At 36.7% G+C, this 23,112-nt stretch overlaps 1 protein-coding gene across 5 annotated transcripts in view; it reads left to right on the top strand.

The window, feature by feature from the left end:
* The window catches only part of ORC3 (origin recognition complex subunit 3), a 63,276-nt gene that overhangs the window by 16,336 nt on the left and 23,828 nt on the right, over positions 1–23,112 (top strand). For all 5 annotated transcript variants that reach the window (XM_046005818.1, XM_046005813.1, XM_046005816.1 and 2 more), the window contains 7 exons: positions 1,203–1,336; positions 3,412–3,571; positions 5,623–5,736; positions 9,775–9,908; positions 10,390–10,453; positions 20,488–20,604; positions 21,473–21,552. In XM_046005818.1, coding sequence (XP_045861774.1) covers positions 1,203–1,336; positions 3,412–3,571; positions 5,623–5,736; positions 9,775–9,908; positions 10,390–10,453; positions 20,488–20,604; positions 21,473–21,552 — 803 coding nt within the window. The remainder of the gene's footprint in view (positions 1–1,202; positions 1,337–3,411; positions 3,572–5,622; positions 5,737–9,774; positions 9,909–10,389; positions 10,454–20,487; positions 20,605–21,472; positions 21,553–23,112) is intronic.

Genomic DNA, 23,112 nt, shown 5'->3' with positions numbered 1-23,112 from the left:
GGGAATTAAATTAAACATAGCACTGTTTTGTTCTAATAAGAATATGCTTATGCTTTCCAGCTATTAATAGTAGCTCTTATTTTTCATGAGGCTGTTAGAAATTAAAAGTATTCTTTTATCAGTGTGCAGTCTAATTCTTGGTAAGTGTTTCAGTTCTTACAAAGCCATTTTATTTGCAGGTGAATGTCATCTAGTGACAAAAATAATGTCAGGAATTGGTTCTGCTCTAGATTCTGTCTCTGTGACAATGGCTATAACTCTAATGTATTATCTCTTGGGTCCCTCAGTATTTGCTTTTGTGCAGTAGAACCATACTGCCAGTGCCCACTGTCAACTTTGTCCAATGAGAAATAGTCATTTCTTAAAAAACCTAATTTGTTCCACATTTAGAATTCTTACGAATAAATGGTCTGTAAGTAAAGTATATTCAACAAACAGATAGCTAAAAAGAAGTTCGTTCTACCATGACAGTCCCTGGTGAAAATGGATCACCTAGGTTATTCACAGAGAACTGCACCATAAAACCACAGCTTCAGTTCATGATGCTTTGTAGCCAGAGTATGGGAAAAAATATTGTGGCGACTTCTGATAAAGGTGTTTGCTGAAGTCAGTTGTAAGTGAAGTTTTCATTTTGCTTTATATAGGGATGAAGTTGGGTCTAATGCTTATCATAATATCTTAATTTGATCCACAATTTTAAATTTTGTGGATATCAAAGGTACATTCAGTTTATGTCAGATGTCTTTAAAAGATTGGGATTGGACCAGATGATATTAAAGATGCTTTTCAACTTGAAGTTTAACAGTAGCAGAGCAGTAAGTAGTTTATTGTGCTTTTTATTTAAAAATACTTGTTCTCACCTTAAAGCAAAGCAAAATAAAACATTCTATTAATAGAAAAAATAACCTATGGAAAGTCTCCCAATGCTTTTTTCTGTCATTTTCTCAGATAGCAGAAGTAAATATTTCGTGTGAGTTATAGATTTTACTGAAACTTTTTCTTCTTGGTTATTATTCCCATGTCAGACACAGAAAGATTCTGCTAGTAACTGTTGAAATGAGTTTCTCTTTATTATGTGGGAGAAATAAAAGGAACAGCTTTACTGTAAAATATAAAGGAAGATATATCAATGTATGGCATTTTAACATCATTTGGGTGATAAGGCTTACTGTTAACTCCTTCTTTTCACAATGCCTTAAAAGAAAACAGATCCAAAAATGCCAAGGAAAAAGAGGACTTCTTCTAGCCAATGGCAGTCTCCTCCTGTTGTGCTTATCTTAAAGGATATGGAAAGCTTCACCACAAAAGTACTCCAAGACTTCATAATTATTAGCAGGTAGATCATATAACACCTGGCTTTTACATAAAATTCTTTTTATTAAGGAAGCGTATAACTTTTAACTTGAAGAGCACCCTTTTCCAGAGAAAACAAATGGCATTTTAATCTTAATACCAATTGGATAGAAACCAGACTGATTATAAATTCCTTGTAATTCAATGTTCATAGACCTCCTATCAGATTTTCATTTGCTTTTTTACCCCAGAATGAGATCAAAAGACGTTAACCAATTTTTAAGTGGCATGTAAGGCAGTATAAAATGTAGTTTTTCTCACCAAGGTCATCTCTTACTTTCGCATTAAGTGGATAAACTACTCCAGATTGAGATATGTTTGTCAGGTCTTATTTTCTGATACCTATGCACCCTTAGAAGCTCTGAATTACATATAGCTCTTCTGAGCAAGTATGTTTTCTAAATAACATTATCTTATATAATACTTATAGTGAGAAACTACTTTCATGGTCTCCTTGGACTTTGAAGGCAGTCCTGTGAGATTCAGAATTAAAGTAACTAACCCTATTTAAAATCCAGTGACTTGTATTTCCCATGGTACATTTTTAAAAAATACTTTATTTATTTATTTGATAGACAGAGATCTCAAGTAGGCAGAGAGGCAGGCAGGGAGAGAGGAGGGGAAGATGAGCAGAGAGCCAGATGTGGGGCTCGATCCCAGCACCCTGGGATCATGACCTGAGCCGAAGGCAGAGGCTTTAACCCACTGAGCCACCCAGGCGCCCCTCCCATAGTACATTTTTAAGGATGTAATTTATTCTGACTTTTTCTATGTATAAACTTGCTTGATAGTTACAGCTACATTTGCCTAAAGCTTGTGTTACAATTTACTAATACACTTGTAATTCCTATTTTAATGGTGTCTTTTTTTCCCTATTGAAACTAAGATTTCTAAATCCTAAGACTTCTCTTAATGCTAAAACTAAACTGCTTTACATGCTTTAAAAATGCAGAATAAGAGGGGCACCTGGGTGGCTCAGTGGGTTGGGCCTCTGCCTTTGGCTCCGGTCATGATCCCAAGGTCCTGGGATTGAGCCCTGCATTGGGCTCTCTGCTCAGCGGGGAACCTGCTTCCTCCTCTCTCTCTGCCTGCCTCTCTGCCTACTTGTGATCTCTCTCCGTCAAATAAATAAATAAAGTCTTTTTAAAAAATGCAGAATAAGAAAGTGACAGAAGAGCTGTTCTTTTTTGGAGCTTAAATTTGTGGCTACTTTTGCCACAAAGTTGTGGCAAGAATGTGAGGAAGTGAGGAAGAATGTACAACAGTAACAGAATCCAGGCACTGTACTTTTGTGAAGGTAGAACTGCGTATTGCTACAATACTGAGAAACAGTAGCCAACAGGAAAGAACAGGCAAAGTCATGGGCCATGATACAAAGGGCTCAGACCCACAGTAGTTCTCAAAGATGGTTCTGTTTTACTCTGTGGAAGTCATTTGTGTTCATACTGGTAATGCTTAAAATAAATCATGTCTAATAAGTTTGAGTTAAGAATTCAAGGAAAGGATGTAACATTTTTAAATGGTATCCTTTAAAAATACGTCTTACATATATGTAAGGAAAGTTTCCTAACTCTTAGCTGTTATTTATGGTTGGGTGACTTGGTGTCTGATAGAAATGTGGATAAATAGAATAAGTTACCTAGAAAGTTTGTGTGTTACATATTACTGAACTCTCAAAGCATAGGCTGGATGTCTGTTAGGAGGACTACAGGTAGGGCTCAAACTTTGAGAGGTTAATTTGAATGATACCTAACTCTTCTAACATTTGAGATTGTATAACCTTGGAGGCATGTGATCCATCTGGACCTCTGTATACTAATGTAGAAAATGAGAGGATCTGTTAATAGATCAGTTTCAGAGTTAGAATGTGTGGGAAAGAACTATATTACTTTAATAGAGGGAACTGTGTGACCTAGAAAATTTGAGTATTTGGAGTGATAACTCCTCAGCAGTGTCTTACACTGTATGCGTTCAAATAAAGGTCTTAATTTGAAATTTGATGTATTGAAATATACTTCCTAATGAAATCCCACTTCTGTATTTTCCTTTGAAAACTAGTCAACATCTACATGAATTTCCACTAATACTCATTTTTGGAATTGCCACATCTCCTATTATCATCCATCGGTTGCTTCCTCATGCAGTTTCATCTGTTTTGTGCATAGAACTATTCCAGTCTTTGTCCTGCAAGGAGCACCTGACTACGGTACTTGATAAGGTAAAAAGTAAAAACTGTATCAGTGAAATAGGATGAAGAGACTGCCAAGAATAGATTGTAAATATAAATGTTAGTGATAAATTTCTTCACCTCTCAGAATATGATATTGAACATATTTCTTCACTTTTTTTGTATGTAATGATTTTAATAGGGTACAGTATTGCCTCTTCAGATAAAATATAAAGTTGGTTTTTTTTTTTTTTAGATTTGTTTATTTATTTATTTGAGAGAAAGCTAGAGAGAGAGAGCACAGAGGGAGTGGGAGTGGGAGAAGAAAATTCTCCACTGAGCAGAGAGCCTGATGCGGGGCTCGAACCCGAGACTCTGAGATTGTGACCTGAGCTGACACCCCAAAATACAAGCTTTATAAAAAGAATGATTGTATCTTACTATATCTACCTACCTGTGAATCAGTCATTACTCAATGGAAAATTCTGTGTTTTTAATAATTTTTAATGGAATTAAATGACTTCCCAATAATAGTAACCATGTTTTGACTCTTCAATTTTGTGTAAAATAATTTGTAATTTTTAATGGACTCTTTCCTGTCATTGCTACTCTTGACAGAAAACAAATACTAACACTTCTTAGACCTTAGCTCTGTTTTTCTACCTAAGTTAGTATTAGTTCTGAATTTCTACCTGAATTAGTAATGACCTTCCACAAGTTGTTTGCTAGGCTCAGCTCTTTTAAGGTGTGCCTTGTGCTGCTTGTGAAGGTAATGACAACCCTCCATTTTTTTTAAAGGTTTTTTAAAATTTATTTGAGAGAGAGAAAGAGAGCAAGAAAGCTCACAAGCAGGGGCCAAGGGACAGAGGCGGGGGGAGAAGCAGACTTCCTGCTAAGCAGGGAGCCTGATGCGGGACTCTGAGGGCCCAGAGCAGACCTTTAACCAACTGAGCCACCCAGGCACCTGACAACCTTCCATTTGTTTACTAACTGCTTCTTCATCTTTTTCCCATGAAGGTGGTATTCATTAATGTACTGATGCTTTGGGGAAAATTTTTCCAGCTACAGTATTTAAAATTGCTTGGTTGGGGTGCCTGGGTGGTACAGTTGGTCAAGCCTCCAACTCTTGGTTTCGGTCCAGGTGGTGATTTCAGGGTCACAGGATCTAGCCCTGCGTCAGGCTCTGCGCTCCGCGTGGCATCTACTTAGGATTCACTTTCTCTCTGCCTCTCTTCCCCATGCTGTAACTTGCTTTCTCTGTCTTTCTCTCTCTCAAATAAATAAATGTTTTAAAAAATGAAATTCGTTGTGGCCAAATGCATTTGGCCTTCTATAACTGTTTCTGTTTTAAAAGCCTAGTATGACTTTTCATTTTCAGAGGTAAATTCTTTGCTATAAACCATTGAAAATTAGCTGAATAATACAATTCAGCTATTTAATTTTTTTTAATAGACATCTGTTATTTTAGGGTTTTTCATTCAACGGTACATATTGTGTTACTCTTCAGTAATGTGTATCAGTAGAGATGAAAAAGAAGTCTTATAATAAGATTACCAAAACCAGGGCACCTGGGTTGCTCAGTGGGTTAAGCCTCTGCCTTCAGCTCAGGTCATGATCCCAGGGTCCTGGGATTGAGCCCCACATCGGGCTCTTTGCTCAGCAGGGAGCCTGCTTCTCCCTCTCTCTCTGCCTGCCTCTCTGCCTACTTGTGATCTCTGTCAAATAAATAAATAAAATCTTAAAAAAAAAAAAAAGAATTGCCAAAACCTATAGCTTCTTCAGTGGCTTTTGGTAGGAGAAAAGGGATTGTATATTTAATAGGTTGTATATTTTTAAATTAGCAATTGGGTGGAAGATGATGGATAGATATCTTTGATTCTAGAGAGATAGTATGAATAGCTTTTTCTTTTGGTTGTGACTGTTGTGTAAATTAATTTAAAGTTTTGGTTGATAATTTGATCTAAAAAAGAAGCTTAGCTACTATTATAGCTTTCATAGTTATATGTCATAGTATCATTCCTTGCCTCATTATGTATACTAGATACTGATGAAGAGTAAAGACTAATAAGGAGTGTATCTTACTCGCCTTTTGTCTCTTTCAGCTACTTCTTACAACTCAGTTTCCCTTTAAACTAAGTGAAAAAGTGTTACAGATTCTGACCAACATCTTTTTGTATCATGATTTCTCAATTCAAAACTTTATAAAAGGACTTCAGGTAAGAAGACACTAATGGGTATGAAAGTTCATAAGCTGATTCTAACTAATTTGCATTAATTTGCATATTCAAACTATTTAATGTGATAAGGTATTTTAAATGGCAAATTCTAAAATAAGTAAATTCCAGTTATATTATTCTAGGTTCTATCATTCCTTTGTTACCTTGCAGCAAAATGTAGAGAATTGCACTAATTAGGATGTCAAAAATGGAAAGACACCTTCCTTCCTCTCCTGCGCTCCAGTGATTCTTAATATTTGGGGGTAAGGAGAAAGGGACTTTTTTTTTAGATTCTGATGAAAGTTTACATACTTTCTACCCAAGAAATGCTATATATAAGGGATCAGCAAACTTTCTGTAAAGATTCAGATATTAAATGTTTTTGCTGTATGCTACAACTCTGTTGCATATTCTTTTTCTTCTTCTTTTTTTTTTTTTTTAGAATTTATTTTTATTTATTTGACAGAGAGAGAGAGATCACAAGTAGGCAGAGAGGCAGGCAGAGAGAGAGGGAGAAGCAGGCTCCCTGCCGAGCAGAGAGCCCAATGTGGGGCTCGATCCCAGGACCCTGAGACCATGACCCGAGCTGAAGGCAGAGGCTTAACCAATGAGCCACCCAGGCACCCCTCTTTTTCTTCTTTTTAAATAACCAGTTAAAGGTATGAAAAACATTTGTAGCTCTTGGGCCACACAAAATAAATGGGGGCCATCGTTTGCTGTCCCTTGCACATATATCTGTGTTTATTCATTTATATTCTTATGTATTGGGAATACATTTTGAGGTTTCTTGAATTGCCAGAAGAAAATTCGTGAACTCAGCTTCTTCATAACATCTGTTCTAATCTAAAAAAGGACCCCATTATCCAGTTTTTTAAAAAGTTAATTCCTTCTCTTGGCAACTACCTAAAATACGTTAGCAAAGTATAGTCATTATAAATACATACCAGTTTTGTCAAGTTTCCTAAAATCAGTATGTTAGTAATATTCAGTATAGAAGTACAATATGGTAATACCTCATATTTGTGTAGTGCCTTAGCATTTATAAATTATTTCTCATATGTATTTTTCCTCCATATAAAACTGCAGTGCTCTCTTATGGCTAATATGTATCTTTTTTTCAACTTGAGTTTTTTTTTGTTTTGTTTTGTTTTAAGATCTGTTTATCTAAGAGAGTGAGTGTGTGCTCGTGAGAGCAGGGGGAAGGGTAGAGGGAGAGGGAGACAAGTAGACTCCCCACTGAGTGGGAATCCCAACAACCTGGGGCTTGATCCCAGGACCCTGAGATAATGACCTTATCTCAGGTCATTGCTTAACTGACTGAGCCACCCAGGCACCCCTCAACTTGACTTTTTAAAAAGAGTATTTTAAAGCAACAAAATATTTACCTTACCAATGTGTGAAATTAAATGATACTGAGGAATACTACATTTCTAACTGGCCTCTCTCATACATTTTATTTTATTCATTTCTTTACTCAAAAGTATTTATTATGAGCCTACTGTAAGCCAAGATCTATGCTCCTTTCTCTCCTTCCCTGTGCACTCCAGTGATTCTTAATATTTGTGGGTAAGGAGAAAGGGGCTTTTTTTTTTTTTTTTACAGAGGACAAGGAAATCTCGGGCTTCAAATTGTTAGTTTAGTGAAGGAGGAAGAAGAGGAAACTCAAAGTTACAGTTCTCAATAGTCAGTGCTGTGAAAGAAACGTGCTTAGAGAGTCCATAGGAGAAAAGAAGTATAGCCTAAAGAATAGGGGCTCACCAGGTTAAAATGGGAAGTGCATTCTAGGTAAAGGCTGAGCAGTACAGGGAGAGAGAGCTGTTTAAGGACTATTACAGTTTTCTAGACAAGATAAAACAAGAGCTAACCTAAGGTAGTGATAATGGAATGAGAGAGGAAGAAACAGATTTGAGGTTGAGCTAGAATTGACAGAACCTGAATTAAGTGGATGATAGGTTATGGCAGAGAGGAGCATAGGTGACACACAGGTTCTAGCTTGGCAAATGGATTGGAAGTTGGTACCATTTATTTAATATACATGTTAATATAAAGCGAAGAGCCAATTAGAAAAGGATGTGTTTCTTTTTGTATATGGTTAATTTTGGGTATGTTGGATAGAAAGATTTGGCACTCAGAAGAAAGATCTGGAAAAAAAAATAGATATATTTAGGATTTATCATTAAAAGGTGGTGGGTGAAGTCAGGTAATGAGGATGAGGCATCACCCAGAGGAGTGAGGAAAGGACCAAGATTAGAACCTGACAGCAAGCTAATGAGAGAGCAATAGAAAAAGAGACTAAATAAGGAAAACCAATAGAAAGTAGAGTAATACTGAAGTCAGGAGAAGAGTTTTAGGAAATAGAAACTGTAGTCTCCACATTGAGAAAGCAAGTGAAGAAGAGGACATTATAACCAAATTATGTAATCTGTCTGGGTCTCAGTTTTCTCATCTATAAAATAGGGGATCAGATTAGATGATTTTATAGGTTCCTCATAATTTACTGAGCACCTCTTTTGTATACTGGGCACATTACTAAGTATTTACATTGTTTCATTAATGGGTACTAATACCCTCAGTTTTGCATGTGAAGAAACTGGTTAAGAAGCATGGCCATGTTCACACAGCTAATAAGTGGTTGAGCCATTAAGACCCCATTTGGCCAGTTTTCTTAATCATCAGTAGGAAATATGTGTAAGTCCTGATTTCTGTAGGAGGTACAGTAGGGCATATAATCATTCTTTATATGTTTAAGTTTCCCTTCATTGGATGAATATGATAACCAACTTGTTAGTTGACCTAGATGTTGAGAACACACTTGGACAAAGTAGTGAAGTGATACTGGGTTCTTAACTTACAGCTCTACTATAACTCATGTGACTTCCTCCCATTCCTTCTCCATGTTTGGTTTTTACTTTTCTGACTTTAAAAAGTGATGTTAACACTGGAATAAGTATTATCCCAATATCATTGGGAAATATAAGAAATGTGATTTTGCTAATATGTGCATAAATAATTTAGCACTTGGCACAAATGATTACTTTCTGTTTGGTGTTTGTTTCTTAGTTAGGCTGGCTCTTTGCCTTACAACCTTATACTTCCTCCAGAATGAACTATTTTAGAGGATTTCCTCTAGCCTTGGGTATCTGGTCCTCAGCTCTATGGGCTCAGAAATTCATTATCAGTTTACCCAGGAAGGATCAAGCTCGAATACCTTAATACACGTATATAAGCCAGCATGTTAATTTGTTCATTTGTAATGGGTATTTTCCAGTCCAAGAATGTGTGTGTCCCGTATCTAGGGAACTGTTTTTCAGGTATCAAGGCATAAAAACTAAACCAAATTGGTCATGAGAAGGTTGCTTAGAGTTTTTGACATTTGGATAGTCTCGTGAGATACATCTTAGGAATTACAGTAGAATCTGGAAAATCATTCCCCTTTGTACTATAGAGACCAAAGCATTCTAGTTACTATAATACTTATTACCAGATACTGTAGCATTTTTTTCTCATGAAATAAAATTCAGTTTAAAAAGATATATTTTCTTTAGCCATACCTCATTTTTTCATTTTTCTTTTTATCAGTAGGCAAAGCTTCTACCATTGTAATGTTTTTATTTATTCAGCAGACCCGATTTGTTCACTGTTTTTAGATGAGTGTTTTCTTGTATTTGGGCATCTGTTAGACTCTGAGGCCACACCCCAGTCCCATCCCCATAATATTTACTGTTATTATAAGTAAGTTGCTTTTGTAGAGAGCTAATCTATCCATTTATATTAGTTACTTCTGGTTTATACTTCAGAGATTACAGTTTTCTGATCTTGTCCACAATATCAGAATCTTAAAATATTAAAGATACAGAACAGTTTATGCATTGTTTGCAGTGTTATTATGTCATTATTAGATATATTAGTGCCATACTTTTAGTGTTTAAAAGAAAAACAAAACCTTAAAAGTGAGTAGACCAAGGGCAAAAGATTTACTGCCAAAATATAACAAATATATTTAATCTTCACATTTTTTTATCTTCACATTTCTTTCAGCTTTCTCTATTAGAACACTTCTACTCCCAGCCCCTCAGTGTTCTATGCTGTAATCTCCCAGAAGCCAAGAGAAGAATAAATTTTTTATCAGATAATCAATGTGAAAATATCCGACGTCTTCCATCATTTAGGAGGTAAAAAGAGAAGTACATATTTAACACATCTTATAATAGAGGTTGGGGTAAAATAAAGGATCTCAGATCTAGCTATTTTTGAAGTGGGGAAAAGAAAAATACCTTTTTATTTAGAGCACAAAAAAAATCCTCTGTTTCCACTTGTGAGATTTCTTTGTTGGATTTGAAATTTTAGCATAAAGAAAAATATTTTTACAAAGGGACATGATTTGCAGGTTCTCCAGAGTTACTTTTATACATAACATTTCCTGATTCTGGAGTTTATGACTTTTGTTTATTATGATTAGATTATGAAATCTAGCTGATTTCATAGATTATGAAATCTAGCTGATTTAAGGAGTTAGAAATTATCATTATGAGTTTATTTTTGAGAATAAATGAAAGAATGTGACCACCTAAGTAGTTCTTTTTCCTATATGATATTCAGATCTTTAGAATGTTTAATTTTCTCTCTTTGTATATGGGATGGTGAAAATTTTAGGTACGTGGAAAAGCAAGCTTCAGAAAAGCAAGTTGCACTATTGACTGATGAGAGATCTTTGAAGGTAGGAATGTGGATGTATTTCAGTTTTATTCTGTTTTCTTCCTGAGAAACAAAATATACATAATGTTTATTCAGTGAATTTATAAAACATATCTGTCCATCCTAATAAGCTTTTTACAGTGAGTTAGTGGGTCTTCATAATCACAGGAATGTGACTTGAAGGTGACACAAAACTTTAGTTCTAAGATGACCTTTTTTATTGAGGAAAAAGTGTTAACTACAGGTGTAATTCGAAAATATTTTTAGATCTCAACTTTGTTTCCACATAGCAGTTTTGGAATCTGCAGGCAATCTCATTTTAGTGTTCTTTTAAAAGCTGTCATAAATAAAGGCATATAGAAGCAATGTACCTTAGGGACCCACTGCTAAGTGGCTATTGATTTGACTTGAAAAGGTACCATTATATATTGATTATACACTGCCAGGAAAGAAATGATGAATGTAGAAAATTAAGAGTTAGCAATTCAACATAGAGAATAGCAAAAGAAGGAAGCTTGTTTTTGTTTTTTTTTTCCCTTTCTTGAATAAATGATACTTGGGCATGGTACATAATTCAGAAGGCAAAGATAAAACAGTCCCTCACACCTTTATCCTTCAGCCACCCACTTCCCCTTGCTAGATATAGTCAGTGTTACTAGTTTCTCATGCATCATTCCAGAAATATTCTTCACATACACAAGTAACATTGTGTACTGTGGGAGTTCCCAATCTTAACAGAAGATAAGTATATTGTATACGCTGCTCTGTACCTTGTTTTGTTTTGCACTTAATCTTGGAAATCATTCCATATCAATGTTGAGAGTGGTATAGTACTCTATGGAATGAATGGACCTTCATTTTACTTAGTAAGTCCCTTAATGATGGACAATGCGTAGTGTCACATTTGTTTTCATACTCTTCATGCCTTTTTTGAGGAAAAAAGTTGCAGAAAATTATAATAAAATTGAGATGAGACTGAAGTAGCCCTAGTGTTATGTGTAGCTTCAAATTTTGAATGAAAGAATGTTAGTTCCTGGAGGTTATGTGTGCTGTATAGCTCTGAATACTAATTTACCTTCTTTCTTGTAAATTCTCAAAAAATATTAAGAATGGCTTGGGGCACCTGGATGGCTCAGTCGTTAGGTGTCTGCGTTCGGCTCCGGTCATGATCCCAGGGTCCTGGGACTGAGCCCTGCGTTGGGCTCCCTGCTCGGTGGTAGGCCTGCTTCTCCTTCTCCCTCTCCCTCTGCTGCTCCCCCTGCTTGTGTTCCCTCTCACTGTGTCTCCCTCTGTCAAATAAAATCTTTTTTAAAAAAATTTAAGAATGACTTTTTTATAATTGAGGTGTAATTGACATACAATATGACACTGGACATTGGCTTTTTGAAACGTTATTTCTAATGCAGAATCCACGCTAGCCCATATTAAAAAATCACTTCTAGACTGGGCTTAATAATGACTTTAATAATCTCTATAGCCTTTTTAGAGCAGAATAAGAAGTTTTCAAATCCTAGTGCAGGCTGTTTTGGTAGAACCAGTGGAAAGGGATGTGTGCATGTTTACTGAGTTTTAAGATTAGATGGATTAGCTCTCTGCTGAGTCCACTAGTTACTAAGTGCATTTCCTGTGAGAGTATATTTTCAGAAGCCAGGAATAGATTCTTAAAGAGTACCTTTAACCATTGAGATGATAAAGGGAGAGAATCTTTAGGTTGGTCTGTTGTAGAAAAATCTTGACATTTATCTGTGCTTCTCAGTAACTTTTCATGTATTTTCTGAGCATTTATTTATACTGTACTTGTTCCTAGTGTACTTAGCAGCGCTGTTCATTATTACCTTTGCTGTATTCATTTTAGGATTGCATATTTTGTTAAAGGTATATTTTCTTGAGATTTACATAGTGAGAAATAATGAAGGTGCACAAGGATTTGTATCTTTATCCTAAGAAAGTTACGGGCAGGTTACCTGCTAAATTCAAAGGACAGAAGAGATCTATGAAAATAATTCATCAGTTATCTATTGATTTTTATAGTTTAGAGTGAAAGTAATCTTTGTATATTTTATTCTTTTAATGCTTTCTCTCTCTTTATAGCTTATTTTAAAACACAGAATCTATTTTTTAAAAGATTTTATTTAAGAGAGAGAGAAGGAGAGAGCATGTGTCGCGGGGAGGGACTAAGGAAGAGGGAGAAGCAGACTCCCCACTGAGCAAGGAGCCCAACTTGGGGTTAGATCCTAGGACCCTGGGATCATGACATGAGCCAAAGGCAGAAGCTTAACCAACTGAGCCACTCAGGTGCCCACATAATCAAGTTTTATATGTATTTTTCCACAGTAAAAGAAATCAGAAAAAACTCTGCATGATAATAATATGATATGACATGATATTGGGAAAGATCCTGATTTTGGCCTCAGGAATATTGGATTTCAATTCCAGCTACTCCTTAGCCAGGTGTATCTTAGAAAAATCACTTCTCCTATTTAAGCCTCAATAATGGGACAGTAGTTCCTAGTGTGATTTCCTCATAGGGTTAGTGATAAAGTCTGTTCAGCAAATGAGAGTGATTTAAAAATAAATATACAATAAAATGTTTATAAAGGTAATCATAAATATTGTTATTACTTTTCACTATGATAAAAATTAAGATCAATACATAGTTTTATATATTACCTATTGTTATACATATTATATGTAATACTCTTGTGTTACATGGTTGTATAGATTATTAGTTATATCGACATACCTACTGTGAAATTTGTCACTTTGTACCAATTTTCTGTGCTCAGATTCTGAAGACCTAGACCTCAGAGTATATTTGTATCTAGATTCTTTCTGCCCTGAGATTCTGCTTTGCTCTCTACCCTGATGAACTAAACCAGTGGCTCTCAAACTTTAGCATGTATCAGAATCACGTGAGGGCTTGTTGAAACACTGATTTCCATTCCCAGAGTTTCTGCTTTTGTAGCTCAAAGGTGGGCCCCAAGAATTCGCGTTTCTAGCAAGGTTCCAGGTAATGCTGATGCTGCTGGTCTAAAGACCTTCTTTGATATCCACTTGAATTGGAGTGATTGCCTAGAAGGAAATGTTTATTGTTTCCCTTACCTTGTTTTCTTAAATTAGAACTAATCTAAATTCTCACTTAACTTAAATGACTCATCTCAGTTATCCTCTGACTGGACTCAAGATATTAAAAAAAAAAAACCCTTAAACTCCTTTAGAATTATGGACACTCAGTTTCATAGTTACAGCTTTTAAACTTTATGCCAGCTTTGTATTTCATAAACTTGATGGGTTTTTTGAAAGTATACTTTTAAATTTAAAAATTCAGCTGACTAAACCATAAAAACCTTTGTAGAAGATTCACTCAGAAGTTCAACAAAGGTACAACATTGGAAGGCCATGTATAGCTGACAAAAGACTAAAGACTGTGTGTTCTTTCATTTCCAAGTAGTCTGTCTCGTGAGTGATTGTACAGTGCAGCTGGGTACAGTGGCCAAAAGTGTCTTCTGACAGTTACCAAGTTTTGCTGCGTTTAAGCCAAATAGGCTTGCACAAGCTCCCATTAATGACTCAGTAGCTTTCAAATCCTATGGTAGAAGTTTTACCAGATAGTCTTTAAAGTTTCTTTTGGCTCTAAAACACTGTGATTTTATTTACTTGTTCATTAAACGCATTAGTAGTAATTTTTTTCTGACTAGTTAAATTATTTAGATTCCTCGTTAAAATGTTATTTTAGTGCATATGTTTAATTGAAGATAGGTAAATTGTTACTATGGGTTTTAGGTGGAATAGCAGGAGCAGTTCCTGGATGTAATTTTACCATGTTTTTGCCTCATAGCATTGCTCTAGTAATCAAGGTTTTTTTTTTTTTTTAACTTAAACCTTTAACTTAAGAAACAATTGTTCATGAGAAATTAAGCTGTCAAAATGCCTTAAACAAAACTTTCAAATTTTTTTTTTAAAGATTTTATTTATTTACTTGACAGAGAGAGATCAGAAGCAGACAGAGAGGCAGGCAGAGAGAGAGGGGGGGAAGCAGGCTCGCCGCTGAGCAGAGAGCCCGATGCAGGACTCGATCCCAGGACCCTGAGATCATGACCCGAGCTGAAGGCAGCGGCTCAACCCACTGAGCCACCCAGGCGCCCCTCAAATTCTTCTTAATTACAAAGATGTAACTTTTATTATCGCTTATGCCTGAAATTTTGTTTCAAGTCCAAAATTAAGGAGAGCTTTGAAGAAGATTGTGGCCTCATACCATATTTGCATAATTATTATCTGGTAGTAAGAAATATAGGGCCTTGAAATACTGGAAAATTTTTTGAATAGTGAGAAATTCTTTTTCTTTCCATGAACAAATGTTTTGGGGAATAGAATATTAACAGCTTTTCCCAATTAGTAGATAGTTTTTATGCATTGTTTCATTTTGAGTCACAGCCACCACATAGGACAGATGTTTTTATCCCTTTGTGTAAGTGAGGAGAGTCACAAAATGGTAAATTAACTTGCCTATCTAAAGTGTTACGATTAGCAAATGGAAGATCTGTCATTAATACCCAGACCTGACATCAAAGCCCCACATTTTCTGTGACACTTCATTGAAGAGTAAGTTGTTGAGAAGAATTAGTGTAAGTTGATGAGAAGGTGCCCGAGGTTCTATATTAATGTTTGAGAAATGAGCAATGGGCTTTTTAAATACTGTAGCAAGTTAACAGCAAAGTTGATTTATAAGAGAAAATCACGTGGTCTGAGGCAGATTTGCCCTTTAGAGCCCAGCAGCCAGGTGTCATGCAGCACTGCATGCTACTGCTCATGTTCAAGCCAGAACAGGAAATATCCCCTTTCTTCCCACCAAATAGACACAGGTGTGTATTTTATATGAATATGGATATATACCAATGTCATTTACATAGACACACACACACACACACACACACACACACTATTTTCAAAAGACTTTTTTAAAAAAAGTAGGTTCCAGCACCATAGCTAGGATTAGGTCCATTTTAATCATGGACTGTTTACACCAATCATACTCTCTATATTATCAATAGTGATTTCCTATTTATGTTGATCCTGTCTTGTCAAGAAGTTACATTATGCTCAGTATATTTAATAAATGACTAATTTCATGTATTTCATATAAGAAAATCAGTTTGTATATTTTTATTCAAATCTTCCCTAAAGCTTTTTGGCTTGGTTTCAACCCTTAAAGAGTTCAACTTCATGCTATGTAGAAAATTTAGATTCAGTCCCTTGCCAGTGTCAGTTGAAGTTTTATTATTCTGACTCGTTAATGTTTTACAGCTCTATTCCCTTTGTACCGAGCTAGATTTAAATTGGTTGAGAGTAGGAAGTAAGTTTCAGACCCTTTAGAATTGTAATATATTCCTATTAGAACGATAACCTGATTCAGTATGTTCATTTTATAAATGAAGAACTGCAGCCAAGAGAGAGGAAGTAAACTAAGGTCACAGAGCAAGTCAGTGGTAGAGCAAGAATTTCTCTTCACCATTTAATATGCTTTTTGTGGTGATTCATGATCAAAAGGCACAGAATTAGGTCATGAGTTTGATGGAAACCTGTCTTTTGCTTTTGCTTCCATCTCTTTGTTCTGGTTTCTTTAGAAGAACCTAAGGGCAGGAGGAGGGGAAAATCTATTAGAAAAAATAATAAAAGGTAAAGAGAAGAAAGGAAGAAAATGACTACAAATCAAACTACTACTTGTGATCAGATGAGTGAGGCCTTAGCCCAGTAATGGGGTGGGAAGTGGCAGCTCAGATCCAAACCCTTCATCAAGTGCTACTGAACAGGGAGAGCCAGGCAGATGAGAGGACAAGCGCTCCCGCCACGCTAGAGCTGGGAGAGAGCTGTGATTTGGCACTGCATTAGGTAGCTGTCACATGAGAAGACACTGAGAACCAAACACTGTCAGCCAAAATTCCTCTAATGAGAAAAATAATGCTTAATTCTAGCAAGAGGATGACTGAGAAAGTGCTCTTTTTGGACAGCTGATACCTCTTCCTAAAATCCAATGTCTGTTTTGCCAGTGTTTAGTTATGAGTGAATTGATTGAAAGAACAGTACTATAAAAATGTACAGCCTTTATTACATACTTTAAATCTTCTTGGGGTTACTCTTCACCCTATACCTAAAATCTGGACACAAAAGTGATAAATACTATGGAAATTAGAAGAGAATTGCAAAAACTAAGCATCATGGCAAATGTAACTCTGTCTGATGGTATTTTCTTTACCATGTATATATTTAAGTTTACATAGTCATTGGTTTCCCCTCCAAAGGAAGTAACTAGCTCTGTAACAACAGAGGCCTTGTTGTGTTAGTAAATAATAATACGTGAATGATTTTGACTGAATAGCAGACAGGATTGATGTGATTGGAGATGGCTGATTTAAAAGGGTGTAGAGTAATGTATTATACATATCAAATGTATAGTAATACATTGACTGGCAACCACAGTGTAATATTAATGTGCTTTTTTTTCAGTAGGTCCATAGTGGTGGTGGTGGTGGTGTTGTTTTTTAAAGATTTTATTTATTTGGGCGCCTGGGTGGCTCAGTGGGTTAAGGCCTCTGCCTTCAGCTCAGGTCATGATCCTGGAGTCCTGGGATCGAGCCCTGCATTGGGCTACCTGCTCGGCGGGGAGCCTGCTTCCCTCTCTCTCTCTCTCTGCCTGCCTCTCTGCCTACTTGTGATCTGTGTCTGTCAAATAAATAAATAAAATCTTAAAAAAAAAAAAAAAGATTTTATTTCTTTATTTGCCAGAGAGAGGGAGAGGGAGCGCACACAAGCCGGGGGAGCCTCAGGCAGAGGGAGAAGCAGGCTCACCACTGAGCAAGGAGTCCGATGCGGAACTTGATCCCAGGACTTTGGGATCGTGACTAGAGCCGAAGGTAGACACTTAGCCCACTGAGCCACCCACGCGTCCCGGACCATAGTGTTTTTTTTAAAAACTCAAGCTAGGGGCGCCTGGGTGACTCAGTGGGTTAAAGCCTCTGCCTTCAGCTCAGGTCATGATCCCAGAGTCCTGGGATCAAGCCCCGCATCGGGCTTTCTGCTCATCGGAGAGCCTGCTTCCTCCTCTCTCTCTATCTCTGCCTGCCTCTCTGCCTACTTGTAATCTCTGTCTGTCAAATAAATAAATAAAATCTTTAAAAAAATAAAAACCCAAGCTAACTATACAAATGGAGACATTTTACTTACAAATTCAGACTTTTGTCTTTTGTTGAAAAATTAGTAAATGTGGCCCACATCCAGCAAGATAATGTTGACTTTTTTTTTCAGTATATATGTATTTATTTATTTATTTGACAGAGAGAGAGCACACAAGTAGGGGGAATAGCAGGAGAAGCAGGCTCCCTACTGAACAGGGAGCCCAACTTGGAGTTAGATCCTGGGACCATGGGATCATGACCTGAGCCGAAGGCAGACGCTTAACGGACTGAGCCACCCAGGTGCCCCTACAACATTGACATTTTAAATTCACCTTACTGAGAAGGTGAATTTGGAGACTAAATTGCAGGGCTTGGGATGCAGGAATCTGGAGGAAGGGAATTCCAGACAGACCACAAGTGTAAAAGACCTGAGGTGGGAGTGTGCCTGGATGTTTGTGGAGGAGCAAGGAATATTGGATTATTTGATATAAGAGAAATACCTTTTGGTTCACATCTCTTTGTCAGAGATAAGGAAGGACCACAAGGTCTTGTGTTTCAAGAATACAAGAAAGCATATCTCTTTGGGAAATAATATTACTAGGCAAAGTGTATCTCTGAGAAGAATCATCCTAAATACAATTATGAAATGAAACAGTGGCAACTATGGCCAGTGTATAACAATAATGCTAGAGGAGAAAATGAATGGAAAGGAGGATTACTATTTCAGCAGGCTTTGTTTTTACATATGCATAGTGTAATGCTGCACTCATGTATTGGGTGGAGAATTTTCTCAGCATCACAACCGATGAAGTATTCATAAAGTGCATCAAGAATTGTTGCCTTGGATAGGTGCTAGAGAGGCTTTTGCAGATACGTATCTCAGTAAGACAAAGAATTCAGAGAACAGGGTACATGAAGAAAGTTAATCATTTGTGATGTTTCGTGCTACAGCTGGTAAGAACACAGATACAACAACAGTGAAATCTTTACTTATATAGGGAGTAGGTCCCAAAGTCAGAGCATAAGATAAAAGTGTGAGATGGTCAAAATAACTCCTGAAAATCTCTTAGTAGGATATAACAGATAGTCTCTAAAGAAGTCTGGCATAGACAGTTTTATTTCCAGTGTTGGAACGGGAACTCCATTTCCTCAGTTGAGCATCCGGTGAAATAGTTTGCTGTGCTCTGTGAACAGAACAGAACATGTTTGAAGCGCTAGAATTCCATGGGCACGGGGATATCACACAGAAGCATGCAGGGACTGAGACCATCTGGGAGAAGAGCCTGTACATAGTTCTCATCTTCCCCTTACCCAAGGCGTAGTTCCTGGGTGCATCTCTGTGTCAGTGTCAGCTATTTCTTTTCTCTCCTCATCCGAGTGAATTCAGTTCTACTGCATCACCCATTATCTGTGCGTGCAGTCACTCCACAAAGCAAAAGTAATAGGTAGTGCGAGAAGCATGAGGAGCGATTATTATTCATAGATTCATTTCTCTCCAGAATACTTTCTTTGTTTAAAAGCTTTTTAGGCATACATTAAGGCAAACAATTAGTGGCTTTATGTGCCCTCTATGTTATAGCTTGTTGTAAAATTAGAATTAAAATGTACTTTCCCAGTGGTGGTTAAAGTGCCCTTTGTTACAGTAGGAAACCTAGATTTTTGAAATTGCCAACTAACTCAAATACTGGGAGGAAAAACATTTTGGTACTAAAATCGTTTCCTTCATTTGCCGTATGCTTCCAGGTAAGGAATTGCCGATGAAGGAATTGATTTCTAAGTGTATTAGAGTTTAGGAAAATATATCAGATTTGTTGCTTTATATAGGTTGGGTTTGCTTGAATTTGTTGATATCTAGGTGTTACTTTCTGCATGCTTGACTGTTAAAAATAATGGGTATCTGCAAGATATTACTGGGGTAGAAAAATCTAGCCCAGCAGTAAAAGTCCTTCACTGACTTCTTAGAGAAGAAAAAAAATACACAGATCATAATCCTCTTAAGAAAATGTTACAGGATGAAGCAGTTATAGAAGTATTTGAGGTCTGAAAAATACTTGGATGTTGCTAGGAGGTAATATTTTAAAGTCATTTCTAAACTATTTCAGAAGGTTCTAGAAAACACAATACTCCATTCCACACAGCCCCCAAGAAACCCTTTTGAAACTGATTTGTGAAATTAGTTATTCTACCAGTTTCTTAAAGACACTCCCATATTATACTTGTTGAAGTATAAATTACAAAGCTTAATGGCTTCAGGATTCTCATTTTCCTGTTTTTCTTAATGGTAGACTGAATAAAGCCAGTATTGGAGTTCTCAACAAAAGGCAGGGATTTATCAGAATCACCTGTGGTGTTTCTTCTGTAGTCTTCCTTTCTTCCCTTTGAAACACAGTTCTTCCAGTACTTTCAGAAAAGCATAGACCATAAGTGGAACCTCAGAACTGTTAATTACATTGCTATTGGGCTCCCTGGTGACCTCCTCACCCTTCTGATGTCAACAAGATAGAGGATGGTGGGCCTGCCTTGCTGTGGCACACAGCAGCTGACTGGCACAGGCAGGCATCTAGCAGGGTGCATTTTTGGACACTTACATTTCTGGGAACCTAGTTACAATGGCAGTACAGTAGACAGAAGGAAACTGCGGTATTAATTTTGGTGTGTGTAAGATACCATCAGACTTGGTACTAAGTCAAAGATGCCCAGCCTTTATCTTGGATTTTGTGTGCATTACTGATTTTCAAAACTGAGGAGGTTAATTTGTACTTCTGAGTCTTCTCTCGTCAGTTTTCCAGAAATTATGCATATTCATGAAGTAGATTTTATTCTTTTAATTACTGACTTATGTATTCATAATGTATTCTGTGATTTTTTTTTTTTTTTTTTTAAGGAGGAAACACAGTCATTACTTGAAAACTTACATGTTTACCATTCAAATTACTTCCTGGTTTTGAGATGTCTTCATCAGTTCACCTCTTCTCTTCCCAAGTATCCGTTGGGTCGACAGGTAACCAAAACTTCCTCTTTGGAATCTCTGCAGTCAGAGTATTAGTAGTTTCTTGCTTTGATTTCAGCAGTATTCTCTTCAGGCATCAGAATTTGAAATGGATCCAAATCATGCACTGAGTGCACAGTCTAAATCCATTCCAGCTGTACACATTACTGGTAATTGAAACAATATTTTTTGTTCTGATGGCCACAACTAGAAACAGCCACATGAATCCCAGTGGTGTTGCCTCTCTGCACTGTATTTGTCCTAAAACATTTTAACTTTTTTTCTTTCATGCTTCCTTGTCACGTATACCAAGAGAGCTGATTCCTCACCTTATTGAAATAGAGGAAAGAATCTGTTTGAGAATGCTTAATGGTTAGCCTTGCTTTACACCAAGAACTGAAAGGGAGGCAGCACTTCTGTGCTTGCAAAATTATGCTCCACTGGCCTTTGTGCCGTGCCAGAAACCTGTGAACCATCTGTAGAGTGGATGTTATTGGGATAATTCTATATTCTTAAATCTTTGCATCCTTCACTCAGACGCTTAGAGAACAAATATAAATACATGGGGATGATTTGTTTAAAGATGATTTCTGCCATCAAGCATTCTCTTTAATAATCACTTACCAAGTTTATTACTTTCTTATTGCAGGGTGATCAGTGATATCAGCCAATCCCAATATAGTCTCATTTTGCTTTTATGTAAATGTTATTCTTAAAAAGCCTGACTATGTGATATATGCCCAGTCTGTAGTCATCTAAAGAAAATGCTTGTTTTTAATAAGATTTATTTTTTGTCTTGATCATTGATGATTTTGCCAAACGAGTAGTGTACAATTTAATATCACTTTTGGTTCCTTACAAGTGTACTTTTTACTTACAGATCAGAGAGCTGTACTGCACTTGTTTAGAAAAGAACATATGGGATTCAGAGGAGTATGTGTCAGCCTTGCAGCTGCTGAGGTAGTTGGGTCTGTTTTCTTTTTGTCTGCTGTAAGCCTGCCAATAAGTTACAGCCTCCTCCAGAATCCTGCCTGCAAGGGGTTTCATAAGTAGCCATGTTGTGTCTAATATCTGTATATATGTTGAATTTATGTCTGTGGTTTATGATGTTTTTAATGTAACAACCATCCATTTCTTTGCTGGTTGTATCTTGTTTTTGAACTTGGGATTTTTAAAGTAAAAGGAGTGTTTAGTTAACTACTGACACTACCTAAGGAGAGCTTAGGTTAGGTATGGACACTTTTATTTTTTTTTTTATTTTTAAAGAAGATTTATTTATTTATTTTAGAGATGGGGAGAGAGTGGTGGAGGTGGTGAGGAAGGGGCAGAGGGAGCGAGAGTCTTATGCAGACTCCAAGCTGAGCGTGGAGCCCAACCTGGGGCTCAATCTCTGACCCTAAGATCATGACTTGAGCCAAAACCAAGGGCAGGATGATTAACCAGCTGCACTGCCCAGGAGCCTCAGGTATGGATAATTTTAATCTTACTGGCTTGATGTCATGGCAGGGAAAATAGAGCTCACCATGGCCCTGACCAGGATGGGTAGAGGAGCAGTACTGCTGGGTAAAATGCATCCTGTGAAGGCAGTCACTGCTAAACTGTATGAGGAGCAATAATGAGGCACTGGCCTTAATGCCTTCACCCCCGCACCCCCATCTGAGATGGCCCTGTCTGCATGAACACTGGATATCATAAATTATTTACCTAATACTATATGAATAGTAAATAAGCTATATTGGTGGTATTATCAGATAGCAGAGATCTCTTACCACCTGACAAATTTGCTTTTTAAAGTTAATAGTCATTTGTTTTTCTTGGTTTTATTTCTTATAAATATGGTGACTTTATAGTCTTAATGCCCACTTGGATAATGAGAAAAGGGAAATCAAATGTGAGTTAAGTTTCTGCACACAGACTTATAATTTTCCTCTGTGAATATAAATGCTTATATGAAAATACCATTTAAAGAAAAGTCTGAGAACTGAATATTTATTAAGCCTTGGCTTCCTCTGGGCCCACAAGAAAAGAACAGATGGGCACAGTAGGAGGAAAAGTCACATTGAAAGCACTTTAAGTCCAGAGACTTAATAATACAAATGTTAGTGATCTAGCAGGTGCAGCGTAAGATAGGAAGCTAATTTTATGCTATCTGGAAAAATAACTCCCCATGGAAACTAGATTGCCACTGAAAAGCTGTGTTTTATTTCGTTTTTTAAAATGCCAGGAAGAGATTTCTGTGTATTTCTATATGTCAACTGAGACTTTGTTTGCTTTTTATTCAAGTTAACATGCCTGTCCCAACACCCAGTTGATTCTTGCTGAGCTTCCTCTTTAATCTTTGTGATTATTGATTGTCTATCTTTCTCAGTTGAGTATTCTGAAATTCATAGATTCCTTTGTCAGAGAGAGGCTTGTTCTTTTCTTTCTGTACTTTCTGGCATTGATAATCTTGGGATACAATTCAAGGATCAAGAATGCCAAGGCCAGTTCCAAACTAGAGTAAGAAAACATGAGCAATAA

Source organism: Meles meles, chromosome 5, assembly GCF_922984935.1.
Source record: "Meles meles chromosome 5, mMelMel3.1 paternal haplotype, whole genome shotgun sequence".
Classification (NCBI taxonomy): domain Eukaryota; kingdom Metazoa; phylum Chordata; class Mammalia; order Carnivora; family Mustelidae; genus Meles; species Meles meles.
The sequence above is the reverse complement of the archived record's forward strand: the minus strand, read 5'-3'. Positions and strand labels throughout refer to the sequence as shown.